General features: G+C 48.3%; 1 protein-coding gene across 5 annotated transcripts in view; it reads left to right on the top strand.

Annotated features, from left to right (window-relative positions):
- The window catches only part of BCL9 (B-cell CLL/lymphoma 9), a 31,655-nt gene extending 17,343 nt beyond the window's left edge, over positions 1-14,312 (top strand). For 3 of the 5 annotated variants that reach the window (XM_017830780.1, XM_017830781.1, XM_017830779.1), the window contains exons 3-9: positions 2,231-2,537; positions 4,082-4,395; positions 5,290-5,479; positions 5,940-6,039; positions 6,449-8,678; positions 10,507-10,767; positions 12,114-13,382. In XM_017830780.1, coding sequence (XP_017686269.1) covers positions 2,485-2,537; positions 4,082-4,395; positions 5,290-5,479; positions 5,940-6,039; positions 6,449-8,678; positions 10,507-10,767; positions 12,114-13,231 — 4,266 coding nt within the window. In that variant the 5' untranslated portion in view covers positions 2,231-2,484 and the 3' untranslated portion in view covers positions 13,232-13,382. Of the gene's footprint in view, positions 1-2,230; positions 2,538-4,081; positions 4,396-5,289; positions 5,480-5,939; positions 6,040-6,448; positions 8,679-10,506; positions 10,768-12,113 lie in introns of those variants that run through there. The other 2 variants (XM_017830778.1, XM_017830777.1) reach the window with 2 other exon arrangements.
- The last annotated feature ends 3,207 nt before the right edge of the window (positions 14,313-17,519 follow it).

The raw sequence follows: 17,519 nt of genomic DNA, 5'->3' as shown, positions 1-17,519 counted from the left end.
AAAGTAGGGTTAAAAAAACGGAAGGTTTCCCCCCCCGCCCCCGGGTGAAGTGCTTGAAAGTTTGTTGATGTCAGAAATACCGTGTAGCCAGCGTGATCCTGATTCTTCAGTTCGTGTTTTCTCATTGCACTGTGCAAGACTGGGAGTCTGAGGCAATTCTCATCTTGTAATAAAAGGTAACATAATGCATAAATATCCAAATGGAATAGCAGAGGATGAAACAACTAGAATACTTGAGTTCATCATGCAGGCATCTATGTCCTGCTATAAACATCAAGCTCTGCTCCCTTTAATGCTGTTATGCCTTTTTTCTTTTTTTTTCCTCTTTTTGTTTTTATCCTGAAATTCACTGTATTTTCAGTCACACCTTCACCTCAAGTGAGGACCCTGCAGTATCACCAAGTTCCACTGACTTTTACAGACGTATCAATCTCTTGAAAAGCGGGGTTGGATGCTGTTGATGTTTCACTTTTGTTGTCAAAACAGACATAGGAGCCAAATTTGCATGCAAAGATGATACAATTTAGATATGTGTGAAGAGGTTCTCTCTCATCTTTAGTGTGTCTGTATAGCACCAGCTCCAATTGTAGCATGATAGTAATAACAATAGTGATAGGATAAAGCCAACATTGCTCTCAAAATCAGTGGGATAACCAGCTAATAGTCCTGGAGAAGGATGTGGGTCCTTTGGATTGTGTGGCTCAGACTGGAGTTCATCTGATTATGCCTAGTAGGAGGTGTTTAAAATGAGATATTTATTGCAGAAACATTCCCTGTATTAATAGGTTTGTGCAGCACAGTGGAGGTGAGAATGGGGAGCAGGGTGACTTCTCTGGCTCATGAGGGAGGCATGTGGTGGAGAGGAGAATTTTTGGAGATGATGCAGAGCTTTGTGGAACTGCTGCAGTTTGGATCACTATCATGTTAAAGTACAGCAGTGCAAAGTCACTAAAATGTGTAGTGGCACAGCCTCAGAACTCTATAAATTTGGGGAACTGGAAAACCATGGTGCTCACTACTACGAGTTGCTGATAAATCTCCTTGGCCAGAGGTGGTCAGAGAGTGTTTTTTAATCTTCTGGTGTCATCACGTAAACAAGGCAATTTTTGTTTCTGAAATGCAGTTTTGAACAGTAATTTCTTCATAAAATTCAAGACATTCCCGTTCTGGTAAGATTTATTTTGTTTCATTTGATATACACAGGAAGAAACTACTTCTTTGGTGCTGAGAAGGAATATCGGGAATATTTACATTTGAATAATATTTAACTAGCAATGCTTAATACATTAACAATAAATCTTGGTTAGATTCTAAATTAAGTGGATTTGCATCTGAGTAGGTGAGATGAACAGGAGAGATTTTGTTGAAACATAAACAAGACAGAAATTTGTTCCAAAATAATTTAGCCCAAAGCATGTCAACAGTGATGTTCAATAGTTTCCTCCTCCAGAAACAGTTTTAGGTGCCTTGTTGCCCGTGTCATGCATATTGTCTCTAAAAAAGAAGCTGAAAAAGTGTCTTTTTTTTTTGGGAGGGTGGTGTTTTTTTGTTTGTTTGTTTGTTTTTTTTTTAAAGCCTCAATGGTCTGTAGAGTGTTGCTGAGCAAATTTAGTTGGGTACTTCTCTAGTGCTTTTTGGCCTTTCTAAGTAGATATGATGAGTGACTAACCCCTGGTGTTTTCAGAGTAATCACACATAGCTGGTAGCTTACAGGTGGCCAGGAAGGTGTTTTATTTTATTTTTCTCCCTTTGTGTAACCCTTAGCACACATCATTGAGCGTATGTCTTGGTATATTGGACCAAGGAGACAAAAGATTTAAGGAGAGTTTATGTTCCTAAGAAATATCATGTTACAGCCATTCAAAGGGGAATTCTGGATAGCTAACTCATGTTGGGGATTTGCAGTTTTGACTTTCTACTGACTTGCTATGAAGTGTCTTTAAGCTGAGCACAGATGTGGAATCAAAGTGTTCAGATACAGGGTGCTTCCCTGATTTATTGACTCCAGAATGATGTGCTTTGGACAAAGAGAAGATGGCCTCAGTGCCTGTAAACTGAGTGGCCAGCCAGGGCTGCCTCTGGTCTGGAAATACCCATCCACCTGAAAGCTCTTCTCCCGTGTCTTCTCGGGAATGGGGGAAGAATTGCCGTGTACTGCCTCACACCAGCCACGACCGCTCGGGAAGTTCCTCACTGGTTTTCTGTTCTCTTCTCGTGGGGTGGTTTGCAGGGTGCCCTGGAGATGCGAGACTTCCCCTGGGCGGCAGGAGGCACGCGTCTAGAGAATGCTGGAGCTGCAGGAGGGAAGTGCCCAGTGCAAAACCAGCGAGGAGCCAAGAGAAAAAAGGCAAGCAGACAGCCAGCACTGAGAGGAGCGGGTGGCAGGAAGCGCTTCGACGCTGCCTCTGGCGGCACGATCCCCAGGGGAACTTGACGAGAGCCCATCTGCGTGTGTGTGAGACTGTGAGCTCAGGATTTCTGTCAATGCATTCCAGTAACCCCAAAGTGAGGAACTCCCCGTCAGGCAACACACAGAGGTAAGGGGAAGAGCCTGCACTCAGCTGCCCTGGGTTGGTGGGTGTTGCCATCCCTGCTGTGCTGCTGGATTGGCTCCACTGGCCCTCCTTCGTGCTCCCATCAGACCTACTGAGTGCCTGAGCAGTGGCTGCACAGTGCTGACGGGTCTCCATGTTTGCAAGGCTCAGGATGAGCTGAAAGCTGTGGATTTTCTATTCCACGTGCCCTCCTCCCTTCCCATCAGGTGCCTGAACAGGCTGTTGGAGAGTAAACATGCTTTTTCTGTCTTGATTCCCCCCCCCCTCCTCTTCTAATTATCTGTTTCCCAAGGGGTAGTTGGGCAGCAGAAGGTCTCTCTGCCTGTATTTTCACACAAAATGCTTCCTCTGTATTACTGGCCTGAGCAGCCTGGAGAACTGATCTGCTGAGCACTGGGATCCTCTGCGTCAGTCACCTGCCAGTGCAGCAGGTCAGCATCTCTCCTCCACTTATCTGGAAGGGGAAGAATATGGAAGCAAAACGGCGCCCAGGGACTTAGAATGGTCTGATTGACAGCATTCTTGGGTTTGATTATTTACTCCTAGAGGTCATCCGGAACTTAGGAGTATTTCAGAGGGAATGCTTCTGAGTCAGATGTCTTTCCTAAGGAGGAAACAGCTTGTGTGAGTCCCACAGTGAGGATGCTAGCAAGCACTGCCTGTTGGAAGTGATAGTGATGATGGGAAAACACAATGCAGAAGATCCAATTGCAATGGAGTAAGTGGAGGGTGAGGAGAAAGGGGTGGCTAATATGTCTGTAAAACCCAGAGGAGCAAAATATTTTTAGGATGCAATTTGCTGGATGGAAGAAGAAAGGAAAGACTCTGAATCTGCTTTGGCAAATTAAGGAAGCTCCATCTGCCCCATTTTGCAGGAGTGTGCTTGGAGATGGTATCCTTCCTTCTCTTTCCTTATTCAGAGGCAGGTTGTAGCTGGTTTAATTGTTTTCACGGTCAGAGGTTTGTGTTTTCCTGGCAGCTCGCCCCGGTGTATGACGAATGCTGCAGCAATGCTGGGTTTTCCTTGTGCTCCCTGTAGAACTGGATAGGGAGGTGCAAGGGAGGGGGGTGGGGGTCTTCTCTGGTCGGAGCTGTAGCATGTAGCTGGGGTCCAGGAGAGTGGTGAGGTGAACTTTATTGTGCCTTGTTTGTTTACTCTGAGCTGGTCTTGGTGTGAGGCGCTCCTCTGTGCACATAGAAACCGTTGTCTTTATTGACAGAAGCTCCAGAGGTGGGTCCTCATGTGACAGCAGTTTCTGGGATCTGGCAGGTCTGTGGTTTGCCTTGGTGCCTTCTTGAGCAATGAGATCCCATCTTGGATAATAACCCTTTCAGGGCATGTTCAGAAAAGCACCTGCATGACTCTAAGCTTGCAGGCATTTTTTATGTGTCAGCAATTGTTTTAGCTTGCAAGGTGACAGTGGTTGTTTCTGCTTCACTCTAATCTGTTCCTACAGGGCTGAATGAATCAATGGTGTGATTTGTCACTTTTTTTATCTTTTTTTTTTTTCTCCTGTCCCCTGTAGCCCCAAATCAAAGCAGGAGGTGATGGTCCGCCCCCCTACAGTGATGTCCCCGTCTGGCAACCCTCAGCTGGATTCCAAATTTTCCAACCAAGGCAAACAAGGGGGCTCCACCAGCCAATCCCAGCCCTCTCCCTGTGACCCCAAAAGTGGAGGTCACACCCCCAAAGTGCTCCCTGGCCCAGGTGGGAGCATGGGGCTGAAGAATGGGGCTGGAAATGGTGCCAAGGGGAAGGGGAAGAGAGAGAGGAGCATTTCAGCAGACTCCTTTGAACAGAGGGAAGCTGGGACTCCTAATGATGACCCTGAAATCAAAGGTATGCTTGCTAGGATTCGTGTGCAGACAATTAGTCTGAATTCTCTGTGAGATGGAGAATTGCTATGCAAATGTTATTTGTCTGGGATTCTGTAAGTTCCCTCCAACAAAGTCTAAAGGTCTGGAGAGCAGGGGAAGAGGAAAGGTTGTCATAGCTGGCATTGGCAAATGTCTTGTTCCCACTCAGAGAGCAGGCCTGACTCTGGTGGGAAAGTTCCTTTGTAACTCTGAAACTCCCCCAGAGGGTTTGAAAGTACAAATGCAACCTGTTGGTTTCCTTCTGGCCTTTGGCCTTTCAGGAACTGCTCTGTTGTAACAGGTTTTGAACAATATGCAAGTCTGTTTTGTCAACACAGATACAACCTGTAGTACCCTGGCTGGTAACACAAGCCAGAGAGTTGATATTTCTGTGTTCTGTTCCTGGCTCCAGCGTTGCCTCTGTGAGGCAGTGCAAAACCACACTAGATATGCAGTGGTCTGTCTTTCCTTGGTTGTCCATCTGCTGGGTCACCTGGCTAAGGTGGCTGAAGGGGGAAAAAAAAAAGTGAAATTTTACAAGCGTTCTCCTTGGAAGCAGGCATATTTATATTTGTTCATTTTAGTGTGTAATTTTCCTGCTTTTCTGTGTGGCCATGAGAGAATTCAAAGGGATCAGCTCTGGGAACTGCCACAGGCCTTGAAAAGGGACAAGATGAGCTTTCTCCCAGTGGTGCCTGAAGGGCAGCGTGGCATTGGAGGAAAGATGCATGGTGTAATAGGAGAATTGCCTTTAGTGTTGCTTGAGGAAGAAGCAGAAAAATTCTGAGGAGAAAAAGCTCTGATCAGTTTCCAGAAATGGTTTCCAAAGTGCTCCCAAGGTAGTAATTCCTTTCTTTTCCTCTTTCTCCCCTTCCAGACTGCAATTCTGCTGATCACGTGAAGTCCCAGGAGTCTCAGCACACACCACACTCCATGACTCCTTCAAATGCTTCAGCCCCAAGGTCTTCCACACCTTCCCATGGTCTGACTGCCACTTTGGAGCCAGCAAGTGGGCAGAAGACTCCATCCAAAGTGGTTTACGTCTTTTCTACTGAGATGGCCAACAAGTAAGTAGGTAGATGCTTGAATGTCTTCAGGGAGCAGGAGTTCTGTTTGTGCTTGCTTTTTAAGAGACTGTCAAGGGCACTTTCTGCATCAAGTAGCAAAAACTCATTACTTGTTTTGGGGTCGTTGGAGGGGCTGTAGAGGAGAATGTCCCTACTTTTTTTTCCCTCTGAGAAATGACTGCTTGTTCCTCTAAGGAATGGAGATTTTTATTTGTTTCTTGCCAATGGTGGTAGATGTTGTTTTGCAATCTGTGCAGGATGGGCTAAACTGAGACGTGAACCCTGAATGCTGATGAGTTTGTAGATGTAAGCATTTTTCTGCTGCTACTCATCTAGAGTGAAATACTTGTGGTTGAGTCTTTCTGCCTTGTGCCAGCTGAAAGACAGGAGGGAGGCCAGTTGAGAAAAATCGATTCTTAGCTTCAACTGGATATGTGCATCTGCCTGTCTGTCTTTGCAGGGCTGCAGAAGCTGTGCTGAAGGGACAGGTGGAAACCATTGTGTCCTTTCATATCCAGAACATCTCAAACAGCAAGGCGGAACGAAACACTGTACCCTTGGTAGGGAATACCTGCGTGTGGGTGGGAAGGGGAAACGGTCAATGTGCTTGTGTGTGATTCAGAGTGATGGATGGTTATTTACGCTCTGAAATAAGTTTCAGGAAGACAGTTTTTGTTCAAACCTTCTGCACACAAATGTCTTGGGTCATCCAAAGAAGAGTTTGAGTCTTGCAATATTTGGGTAGTGTGTTTCCAGCCCATTGCTCATGCAGAACTAGCACAGAAGAAAGGGGTTCCTGCAGTAATGTCTTGAGCAAAAGAGGTGCTGTTCTGTAATGGCTACATGAAGGCTACCCTTCCCTGCAAAGTTTGGGCTGGTGGGGTTGAGACTGGGCATTTTGTTTGCACTGCTGCTTGTGTGCCAGGGCTGTAGGAAGAACAGGTGACAACGTGTGGCTTTCTCTTGCAGAACCCCCAGATCACTGCACTTCGGACTGAACCCAAGCCCCTGCCGCAGCCCCAGCCCCCCGCTGCCCAGGACCAGAACCCTCCCCAGAACGCCAAAATGCAGCCGACCCCACCCGTGTCAGCGCCGGTGTCCAAATCCACTGGCCCCCCATGTCCCATAGATCAAGACAGTCCCAGCGTGGAAAGCAAAGTGATGTCCGTGGGCAGCCCTGCCAACTCTACCCCATTGCAGACGGAAGGATTTGGGCAGAGTTCGACCCCCAATAACCGAGCGGTTAGCCCGGTTTCCCAAGGTAGCAATAGCTCAGCTGCAGACCCCAAAGGTCCTCCCCAGCAGGTGTCTGGTGGGGACCCATCCAGTTTGGGCGAGAATCCAGATGGACTGTCACAGGAGCAGCTGGAGCACCGAGAGCGCTCACTGCAGACCCTGCGAGACATACAACGCATGCTCTTCCCTGATGAGAAGGAGTTTGCTGGAGGGCAAAGTGGGGGGCCTCCCCCAAATGCTGGGGTGCTGGATGGTCCCCAAAAGAAACCTGAAGGGCCGATACAGGCTATGATGGCTCAATCCCAAAGTTTAGGCAAAGGGTCAGGGTCTCGGACAGATGGAGGGGCTCCATTTGGCCCTCAAGGACACAGGGACATGCCTTTTTCTCCAGATGAAATGGGGCCACCACCAATGAACTCCCAGTCAGGACCCATAGGCCCAGACCACCTGGACCATATGACTCCTGAGCAGGTGGCCTGGCTCAAGCTGCAGCAGGAGTTCTACGAGGAGAAGAGGAGAAAGCAAGAGCAGGTGGTTGTGCAGCAGTGTTCCCTGCAGGACATGATGGTCCACCAGCACGGGCCTCGTGGGGTGGTCCGAGGTCCTCCTCCTCCCTACCAGATGACCCCTGGTGAGGGCTGGGGACCTGGGGGCCCAGAGCCCTTCCCTGAAGGCATGAACATGTCACACTCTCTGCCCCCCAGGGGCATGGCCCCTCATCCCAACGTACCCGGGAGCCAAATGCGCCTACCTGGTTTTGCAGGAATGATGAACCCTGAGATGGAGGGCCCCAGTGTCCCGAATCCCGCCTCACGGCCTGGGCTTTCAGGAGTTAGTTGGCCAGATGATGTGCCAAAAATCCCAGACGGCCGAAACTTCCCTCCTGGCCAGGGTGTCTTCAGTGGCCCTGGCCGAGGGGAGCGGTTTCCCAATCCACAGGGCCTGCCCGAAGAGCTCTACCAGCAGCAGCTGGCTGAGAAACAGATGGGCCTTCCTCCTGGTCTGAACATGGAAGGCATCAGGCCCGGCATGGAGATAAACAGAATGATGCCCTCCCAGAGACACATGGAGCCTGGCAACAACCCCATCTTCCCTCGCATGCCGGTAGAAGGACCGATGAGCCCTTCCAGGGGGGACTTCCCAAAAGGAATACCCCCACAAATGGCTTCTAGCAGGGAGCTGGAGTTTGGGATGGGCCCTGGCAGCATGAAGGGGGACATGGGCATGAATGTCAGCATGGGCTCCAATCCACCCCTGGTCCCTCAGAAGCTGAGGGAGGCAGGAGTCGGGCCGGAAGAGATGATGAAGCTGCGCCCTGGCGTCTCGGAGATGCTCTCCTCTCAGCAGAAAATGGTGCCGCTGCCGTTCGGGGAGCACCCGCAGCAGGAGTATGGCATGGGTCCCAGGCCTTTCCTCCCCATGTCTCAGGGCCCAGGAGTCGGTCTCCGGAATCTCAGAGAACAGATCGGGCCTGACCAAAGGACTAACAACCGGCTCAGCCACATGCCGCCACTACCTCTCAATCCCACCAGTAACCCCAATAGCCTCAACACTGCTCCCCCCGCGCAGCGCAGCCTCGGCCGCAAGCCCTTGGATATCTCTGCAGCTGGTCAGGTGCATTCGCCAGGAATCAACCCCCTGAAGTCCCCCACGATGCGCCAGGTCCAGTCTCCCATGATGGGGTCTCCCTCGGGGAACCTCAAGTCCCCCCAGACGCCCTCCCAGCTGGCAGGAATGCTCGCGGGCCCCACTGCCGCAGCCGCTGCTGCCTCCATTAAGTCCCCCCCTGTCTTGGGGTCTGCTGCTGCTTCTCCTGTCCACCTCAAGTCTCCGTCTCTCCCCGCACCTTCTCCTGGATGGACTTCATCTCCAAAGCCTCCTTTGCAGAGCCCCGGGATTCCCCCGAACCACAAGGCGTCTCTGACCATGTCTTCTCCAGCCATGCTGGGGAACGTGGAGTCGGGTGAGTGCCGCCTTCGGCAGCCGGATCCGGCGCTTTGGTTCGCGTCGGGTCACCCAACGTGTGCAGCAAGGGAGGGAGAAGGGTTCTCTCAACAGGGCAGGGGCTGGATGGCTGTTTGCCTCTTTGAGGGGGGCTGTTTGAGTGAAGGGCAAGGGCTTTTCCTCCTCTCGTATTTGTGGGTGAGTACTGTGCCTCCCATGTGTCCAGCTGAGGGCTGATCACTCAGAGGACATAAAAGCCAAAGCATGGGGTCAGGAGGTGTGAAAAGATGTAGAGAGTTGATGGGAGAAATCTCTCTTTGTAGGGGTCTGGCTGTTGTAGCTCATGGTGATTGTAGCTTTGTGGAGAAGGTCCTGCTTATGTTATGAAAACTCTTTGAGATAAAAAGCTCCTACAAAGACATGCTGAGCACACTTAGCCAGCCCTGTGTCTAGGCATGGTTCAGGTGTGGTTGGTGCTTTTCAGGTTTACACTGCAGACAGGAAGTTGTGCTTCAGTTTTTCAGGCTTCAAAGGTTCTGGAGTGATCTAATCACCGTAGCATTCAGTTGTGTGCCGAGCTGTGCCGTGCTTGGGACCTCAGGCTCCAGGTGCTGGCATGCCTCTGTCCTCACCTTCCCGGAGCTCACCCTGCAGCACACTCACCCCTCTGGGCTGTCCTTCCCGCCCGGGAAATTCTTCCGGCTGGGAGAGAGAGAGGAGCCCTTTGCCCACGTTGCCCTCTAGTGCTGCCGCGGGTAACGGCGCGGCGGCGGCCGGGACCGGGATGGGGATTGGGATATGCCTGCGGGGCTGCTGGCAAGGGTAACCCTGGGATTGCGGGCTGGGTCTGTGCTCGGGAAAGCAGGCTGGGTGTTAGTGTCTGCTGAGGCCAGGCCCGGCGTGAGCCCAGGTGCCTACAAGTCAGAACCTAGTGCTTTTGTCTGTGCCTTGTGGGTCCCTTCCAACCCAGAATAATCTGTGCAATCTGTGTGAAGTGTTGCTTGATGAGTGCTTTTACACACAGCTCTTCCAAAGCATGAGTGTTTTGGCATTGCAGAATTTTAGTGTTATCTATTCTACTTTCTTTTTTTTTTGGTTGGGAGTGGCTGAGGAACGTGCAGTGAATTTTCAGTGAGAGTACAACTTTGGTTTAGCATCTTTCCTTCACAGCGGTGGGAGTTTCATGGAATTTATCAGTGGAAGAACAAAGGAGATGGGCAGTGCAGTTACTTCTGCACTTCTTTGGGAGAGCGAAGGATGATGTTAAGATAATAAGTACAGAGAATGCTTCTTTAACTGGAATAAGCAGCTAATATGTATGCATGAAATATGTAATGAAACATAAAGCAGAGTTGTAGCTCCTCATGCAGTTTGTCAGAAATACCTGCCACAGTTTTCCTTGTGCTGCCTGTGTCTTTTGTGCTTGCTTGATACCTCCTAAAGAAAAGGGGAAAGGAATTACAGTTGACATTTGGTGGATGCAGGAACAACTAAACGATTATAGATTTTGATTTCTATGGCTAACCCCTGTACCTAAGTCTGTCTTCGGTGTATGGAAATCGAATAGTAAGATTTTCAGACTAAACTGGTAATTCTTCGTGTAGATTTGTAGAGGCTCAAGATAGTTCCAGTAGAAGTGTTTTCCAGTAGGATAACAGATATTAACCAGCTTGACCAGTAGTTGGTCTGTTCTGGTTACCTTTCGCAGGCATTGATTACATTAGTCATGTAAAGTTTTGCAGTAAAAAAGATTTCTAGTGTTTGAGATTTCTAGAGGAAAAGAGTTGGAGTTAAGGAAAAAGGATGAAAAATTAAACTTTCTTTCTGTCTTTTCCTTTTTTCCTAAGGTGGTCCACCTCCTTCCACAGTCAGCCAATCTGCTCCTGTGACTCTCCCTGGAAATCTTCCCTCTAGCAGTCCTTACACAATGCCTCCAGAGCCAACCCTCTCCCAGAATCCCCTCTCCATTATGATGTCCAGGATGTCCAAATTTGCCATGCCGAGCTCTACACCGCTCTATCATGATGCCATCAAAACTGTGGCCAGCTCGGATGATGACTCCCCTCCAGCCCGCTCCCCAAACTTGCCACCTATGAACAGTGTACCAGGTAATAAAATCAAAGAAACATTAAGCACAAAGTATCAGGCAGTACAGTGAGGGTGATTTTTACGGAAGCTTCATCAAATGAAGATGGTGAGAGAGGGAAAAAACTCGAGGAATATATAGCCATGTGTTGTTTTTGAGGAAGGCAGTTGCAATTCTCTGAAATGCAGAGCTGGAAATTCTCCTTGGAGCTGGTTTTTTTTTTTTTCCGTCCAGAAACTGTCTGATCTGGAAAACCTTTATGTATGGAGGAGATTTCCACTCAGGCAGACTGGAATTAATTGTGTGAGTGAGGGCTGCTCATGGGAATAAGGGTCAGACTCTTATTCAGAGGAAACCATATCTCCCCTGTGTTAAGGCAGTGTCATAGAAGCTTCACTGGTTTTTTGGGGTTGGTTTGGGGGTTTTTTTGACACTGAATCATCAGGTCTAATCCTGAGCTTTGTGGATTGCCTTTTTAATAAAAGAGAGTGTTGGAGCACTTTCTGAAAACATAAATCTTCCCATACAGGGAATATGTAATGGCAGGTGACCTCAGCCAGGACTGAGGGAAACTGTCCAGGTCCCTACCTGAAAGAGTTAAAGGAAAAGTAAAATAAAACATTGTCCTTTTGGGCTGTCGTGTGGGTGAGCACGTTTATATGAGAAATCTAGACCCTGCTGATAGCTTAATTCTCATGGGTACCTGTTTAATACAAAAATAGGCTGTAGTCCCTCCACCCAATTGAATTAACAGCTGAAAGGAGGAATGGGTGGATGTTTCATGGGAGTGGCAATTGGTAATGAGTTCTTGCTGAGTTTACCTGTAGCTTTGCCCTGTGTTTCACTCAGTAATGATCGGGGTGGCTGAATGTATCTGGGGAAGCTGGCTAATTGAATAAGTTCATGATGATAACTCATTAACCTCATTGATCGCTGCCTCCTAGTCTTACAAGGGTTACCTGATTTATCACTGCTTGAGTTTTGAGAGGAGATTCTGTCACTTCCCAGTAGACAAGTGCCCATGTGCTGATAATCTGTCACAGACACACGTTTGTTACTGCCTGCATCATGTGGACTGCCAGGGAGGTAGTAAAGGTGTGGGTTGGATTGAGATCCTCCTTATGGAGCAGGCTTTAGTCACTGTTTCATAGGGCAGTGAGAAGCTTAGGGAAGCAGCTATTCAGGTGCCATCGAATTTCTGGTTAAAATAACACTTTTCAGAGCCACGGCTGATGTTTTATTACTAGGGCTGATTTTTTTTTTTTTGGTGTGTGTGTGCGGACTTGATAACCTTGCAGAAAGCTCTCTGATAGCTTTATTGATTATTACTGGCTGCTGTCTAAATGTGATTCCTTATTTCTTCCCTAGGAATGGGCATTAATTCTCAGAATCCTCGAATTTCAGGTCCAAACCCAGTGGGTCCAATGCCAACCCTTAGCCCAATGGGAATGACCCAGCCTCTTTCCCATAACAACCAGATGCCCTCTCCAAATGCTATGGGACCCAATATACCTCCTCATGGGGTCCCCGTGGGACCCGGCCTGATGTCACACAACCCAATGATGGGGCACGGTTCCCAGGAGTCTCCAATGGTACCTCAAGGACGCCTGGGCTTCCCACAGGGGTTCCCCCCCGTACAGTCCCCTCCACAGCAGGTGCCATTTCCACACAACGGGCCCAGCGGTGGACAAGGCAACTTCCCAGCGGGAATGGGCTTCCACGGAGAAGGACCTCTGGGGCGTCCTACCAACCTGCCCCAAAGTTCGACAGATCCAGCACTTTGCAAGACTGGAGGCCCTGGTGGTCCAGACTCCTTCACTGTTCTTGGAAACAATATGCCTTCGGTTTTCACTGATCCAGAGCTGCAGGAGGTGATCCGCCCTGGAGCCACGGGAATACCCGAGTTTGACCTGTCCAGGATTATCCCGTCGGAGAAGCCCAGCCAGACACTACAGTATTTCCCTCGTGGGGAGGTGCCAGGCCGCAAGCAGCCGCAGGGTCCCGGGCCTGGCTTCTCCCACATGCAGGGGATGATAGGAGAGCAGACCCCGAGGATGGGACTAACGTTGCCTGGCATGGGGGGCCCTGGGCCGGTGGGAACTCCGGACATCCCCCTCGGGACGGCTCCGTCCATGCCGGGCCACAACCCGATGAGGCCGCCGGCCTTCCTGCAGCAGGGCATGATGGGGCCGCACCACCGCATGATGTCACCAGCACAGCCGGCCATGCCCGGCCAGCCCGCCCTCATGAGCAACCCCGTGGCCGCCGTGGGCATGATCCCGGGCAAGGACCGAGCCCCCGCGGGGCTGTACAGCCACCCGGGCCCCGTGGGGTCGCCCGGGATGATGATGTCAATGCAGGGCATGATGGGACCCCAACAAAACATCATGATTCCCCCCCAGATGAGGCCCCGAGGTATGGCTGCTGACGTTGGCATGGGAGGATTTAGCCAAGGCCCTGGAAACCCAGGGAACATGATGTTTTAAGCTGCTACCATAAGACTGGATGTTCTGATCCTTGTCAAGATGAGATTCCAAGTCCTGAGGGCTTTTTTGGGAGCTTCAGGAGTACAGTTTGGCCATGCAATAGGTGAAAAGAGACCAGAGGACGCTTTGGGAAATCTCGAATGTATGGAATTACCTGAAAAAAAAAAAAAATTATTCATTTAAACAGGTTGTTTTTTTTTTAAGATTTATTTTTTAAAAATTATTTTTGTGGACTTGGGTATCCCGTGACGGCACCTGCTTTGAGAATCTGTAGCTGTATTTTGAGAATTGCCATTTGTCACAAGTTGCACCATTCTCTGTATGTTTACGTCCTTCGGACTGGCTTCTCCCAGGACTCTCGGTTATTTTTGGGGTTTTTTGTGTACTGTACTATATTGTAAAAGGGATTTTAGCAGAGACTTTTAGTCTTTGGGGTGAGAGGAGAATGGGATTCTAGGCTGTTTACTTTAGGTGGAGAATCCATCTTCAGAACTTCGGACTATTTTCCTTCAACACCCAATGTATAGAAAAACCAAACTACGACCTCAGAGCAGAGTATTAATGAAAAGCACAAAAAGGAACTTAAGTTCAGTGAGGGGAATCTTTTAAAAGAAATAAATAATAAGTTAAGGACATATTTTTCAAATTATGGCGTGCTGTCCAGCACCTTCTGTCTCTCCCTCCCACTCTTTATTAAATAGGCTTCTCTCTCTCCGTCCCCTTCTGTCTCCTCCTATGGCAGCTGCAATACATTGTGTTATTTTGGGGAGTAAATCTAGGAGAGCCTCTCCTCACGTGGGGACTCTTCCCACTTCTAGGAAGGGGCTGGACTTGGACACTGTTACATCCTACAGTAGTCTCTCTCACTGTTTCCTATTCTCCTTTTCTTAGAAACCCCAAGTGATTTTATTAATGTGGGAGTGGAACAGACACTAAAAGTTACCCAGGATTTTTTTTTGTGGTTATTTTTTTTTTCCTCCCCAGCGTAAAACGTTCTGTGTAACCTCCATTAAATTTGGTACAAAACCACTCGCCAGGGCTGTGGTGTCAGAAAAATAAAATATATTGTTTCTTACAAAAACGAACTGTCTTCTTTATCCAGCCCAGTTCTCTCTGTGTACATCAAACAGCTGGCCAGATGACTGTTTGCTCTTCCTTATGATCACAGTGAGACTAGAGGCCAGGTGGGTTAAGCTTTGGCAGCTCCTAAAAGTCCGGTCTGTAGGCGGCTGCGTGCTGCTTGCAGGGCAGTTCTGTTCACTTAATCCTGAGCTTGTTTCCTCTTGGAGAGAGAGGTCTTATTTCAGAACACCCCAGGGGCAATAGTTACAGACTTCCTCAATTTGTTGAGGGTCAAGGAATAGATGAAACTTGTTGTCTCTGTCACTTCCTCACGGGGAGTGTTTGCAGCACTACAAGGTATGTGGTTTTGAGCTCTCCCTAAGCACAGCAGTGTCTGTCTGCTGAGCTCTGGAGTCCAGTGCTATGGAGGGCACTGGGACTGTGTGTCTCTCTGGGGGCTTTGGATTGGGTCAGGTCTCTGACTGCCAGCACTGAGAGCCTGAGACAGTGGGGAAAGGATGAACTTAAATAACAGAGGTGAGATAGAAATTGTCAGTGAGCAGATTTTTATCGAGACAACCCTGCTGAGTAAATTGTTGCTTTGCTGCAGTTCTCATCGATTGCTTCCTAATCCCCTGTCTTTTCAAACTTGCCTTTTGAGATGATTTCAGAAAGAAGGTTTTATGGTCTTGCCTATGAGGAGTGAAAGGCTGGATGACAAAACCTGGACTGGGAATTGAGATTTGCTCCTGGAGAAGACCAGGATGAGCCAGATGTGGATCTGCAGGGCAGGGCGTGGGCTCTGTGGCTGGCTGTTCTCTGGTCCCCCAGCGCTGTATATGGAGTGTGTAATCTGTTCTTCCTTCTACTTGCCATTACTTGAAATTATTTCAATGAGTAGTTTCCTCAGAGGGCTGGCCATTAGTGTGAAACGTCACGTGGGGAATGAGTATTTTTAACATGATCGTGTGTAAGAATTTTTTAGAGTTAACTGAACAGGTTTTAGAGTTCACTTAACAGGTGAAAAAAGAATTCCTCTCGGTGGCCGATTTACCAAAGTTTTGTTGCTGGTGTTATAAAATGAGTGGAGCCGTGCACTGTTGGCGGCACGCAAGCCTCAGAGCCTTCTGTTGCCTGCTTCCAAATTCACCTTTGTGCTGTCATGCAAATTTACGATGATTTTGGGTGAGAATTACTCTTTTGACAAAGTGTAGGATGTGTGTTGTGGTGCTTCCCTCTGACAAGACAGGCAGCGTGCCTGAAGCACGGGCTTGTCAAGATTTTAGAAGGAGCTGACAATGACACAGTAAGTGTTATTTCTGTAGAGCGGAATTACCTCTTCCTTAAGTGGTTGCACAGCTCCTTTTGAGGACCTTGCACGGGAGTCGTCACAATGCAACCTTTTTAAGTGTTGCCACTCCTGCCACCACTCCTGACTGCTTTTAACCATGTTGAACAAAGCAAAGTTCTTGATCGACGTAGAAATAACCCAGAGGGTTTTGGTTGGTTGGTTGGTTTTTGTAACACTCTTTCTCAGTGCCTCCTATGCCTGTTGAGGTATTTTGAATAGCAAAGGATTTGAGGTGGCTGTGACTTATTCTAGGAGAATTAGCATAGGGGATTCACTGTTTCAAAGCCACTGATAGTGAAGGGATACATTTTATTGATGCTTTGTCATTACAGTTCCTTCTGTATCTGTCTAACTTACGATGCTGGCATTTGGTATCTTAATGAGATTTTTCCTACAGAAAATGCAGAAGGTGTGGATACTCTTGAGTCCACGTAGGTGCACTTAACCTCAGTGATGTTGCCTGCTTTGCACCAGCAGATGGACAAGAGATGCTAATCTCAGTCTGTAGATGTAGACTGAACTTCATTGTTTTGCTTTGATTCTACTTCTTCCCTTTTTGCTTTGCAAATGAAAAAGCTTTCTAGCTGCCAGCCTTGCAGATTCACCTTAGGATCTGTAAGTCAGGCTCTGTTCTCTCCTGCTTATCAATAGTAACTTTGACTCAGCTCTGGTAGTCATGGTGCAGTTGAAGATGGAAAGTGGGGTTGCCATTTTTAGTTTTCTTCCCTTCCCCCTCCTCTCTTTTTTTTTTTTAACTTTCAAATCATCCTCCTCCACCTTTGTTTGAAAGAATGAAATAGACTTTATTCATACATGCTTGGCTGCTCTTCCTCTCTAGTAACATGGGAGGAAACAGTCTGCTGTTCAAATTATCTCATCCCAGATGGCTGCGCAGCCGGAGTGTGGAGAGACTTAAAAGGTAAACCCAGCAGATGGTGAACTTCTGAGACGCGAAGTAATGCGCCTGCTAAATCAAAAGTTTAAAATATTTGAAATCTGTTTGTTTTAAATTAGTAGACTTGCAGTCAGGTCATCTGTGAAGTACACTGCCAGTTTTAAGCACTGTCCAAATAAACTCAGGCTTTGTCTCTGTGTCATGGGCTAGCTTAATCTACCGAAGAAGATGACAAGCAGGTAGCCAGCCCTGTGAGAGTTTAGTCCTGACCTCCTAGTGGTGTCTAATGGGTCGCATTTCGGAAGACAGACCAACTCGTGGGGATCTAATCTGCAGCACTCTTGGCTGGGATTCCAATGCTGGTGGTGCTTCTGGTACAATACACGTGTCCTGACTCAGAGTAGATGTGGGTGCCCGACTCTTCCCGAGGGGTAAGTTGCAATGCAGCATTTTTTGTGCCAGACCGTTGGGACTATTACAAATACAGTATATGCAGGGCTTAATTTTGTGGAGCTCGATACGCTGCCTGTCTGCTCTGCTGGTTTTCACTCGGATCACAGGAAAGGCTTCCTCTCGTTGGCGGTGCCCTTCTGTGCTCGTGATGGTGATTGCTTTCCCCGTGCAGCCTCGGCAGGCTGCTGGCTGAAACCTGTTCCCTGTTGCGCTACTCCTCGAGGAGAAATGATCCGTGTTTGATACAGGCCTGTATTTAGCAGAGTGTACTTCACTGTGTTAATGGGTAGTAATTCTTAACCTAAAAATGGTTAATGATGCAGGAAAAAAAGCGACGCGTGTTTTTTTTTTCTGGGATACTGGGAAGTAGTTGATTTCTGGGAATCTTTATTCCACATTCTCAGAAATGCCTCGGCTTTTCCATGCCATGTTGGCAGTTCAGCACCTTCTACTCACCTGTGCCCTTTGGTATTAAAACTCTTCCACTGTCCAACCAATCCTGTTCTGAAATGATTATTTACACTAGT

The sequence above is a fragment of the Lepidothrix coronata genome, unplaced genomic scaffold (assembly GCF_001604755.1).
Source record: "Lepidothrix coronata isolate B3197 unplaced genomic scaffold, Lepidothrix_coronata-1.0 Scaffold183, whole genome shotgun sequence".
NCBI lineage: Eukaryota > Metazoa > Chordata > Aves > Passeriformes > Pipridae > Lepidothrix > Lepidothrix coronata.
The sequence above is the reverse complement of the archived record's forward strand: the minus strand, read 5'-3'. Positions and strand labels throughout refer to the sequence as shown.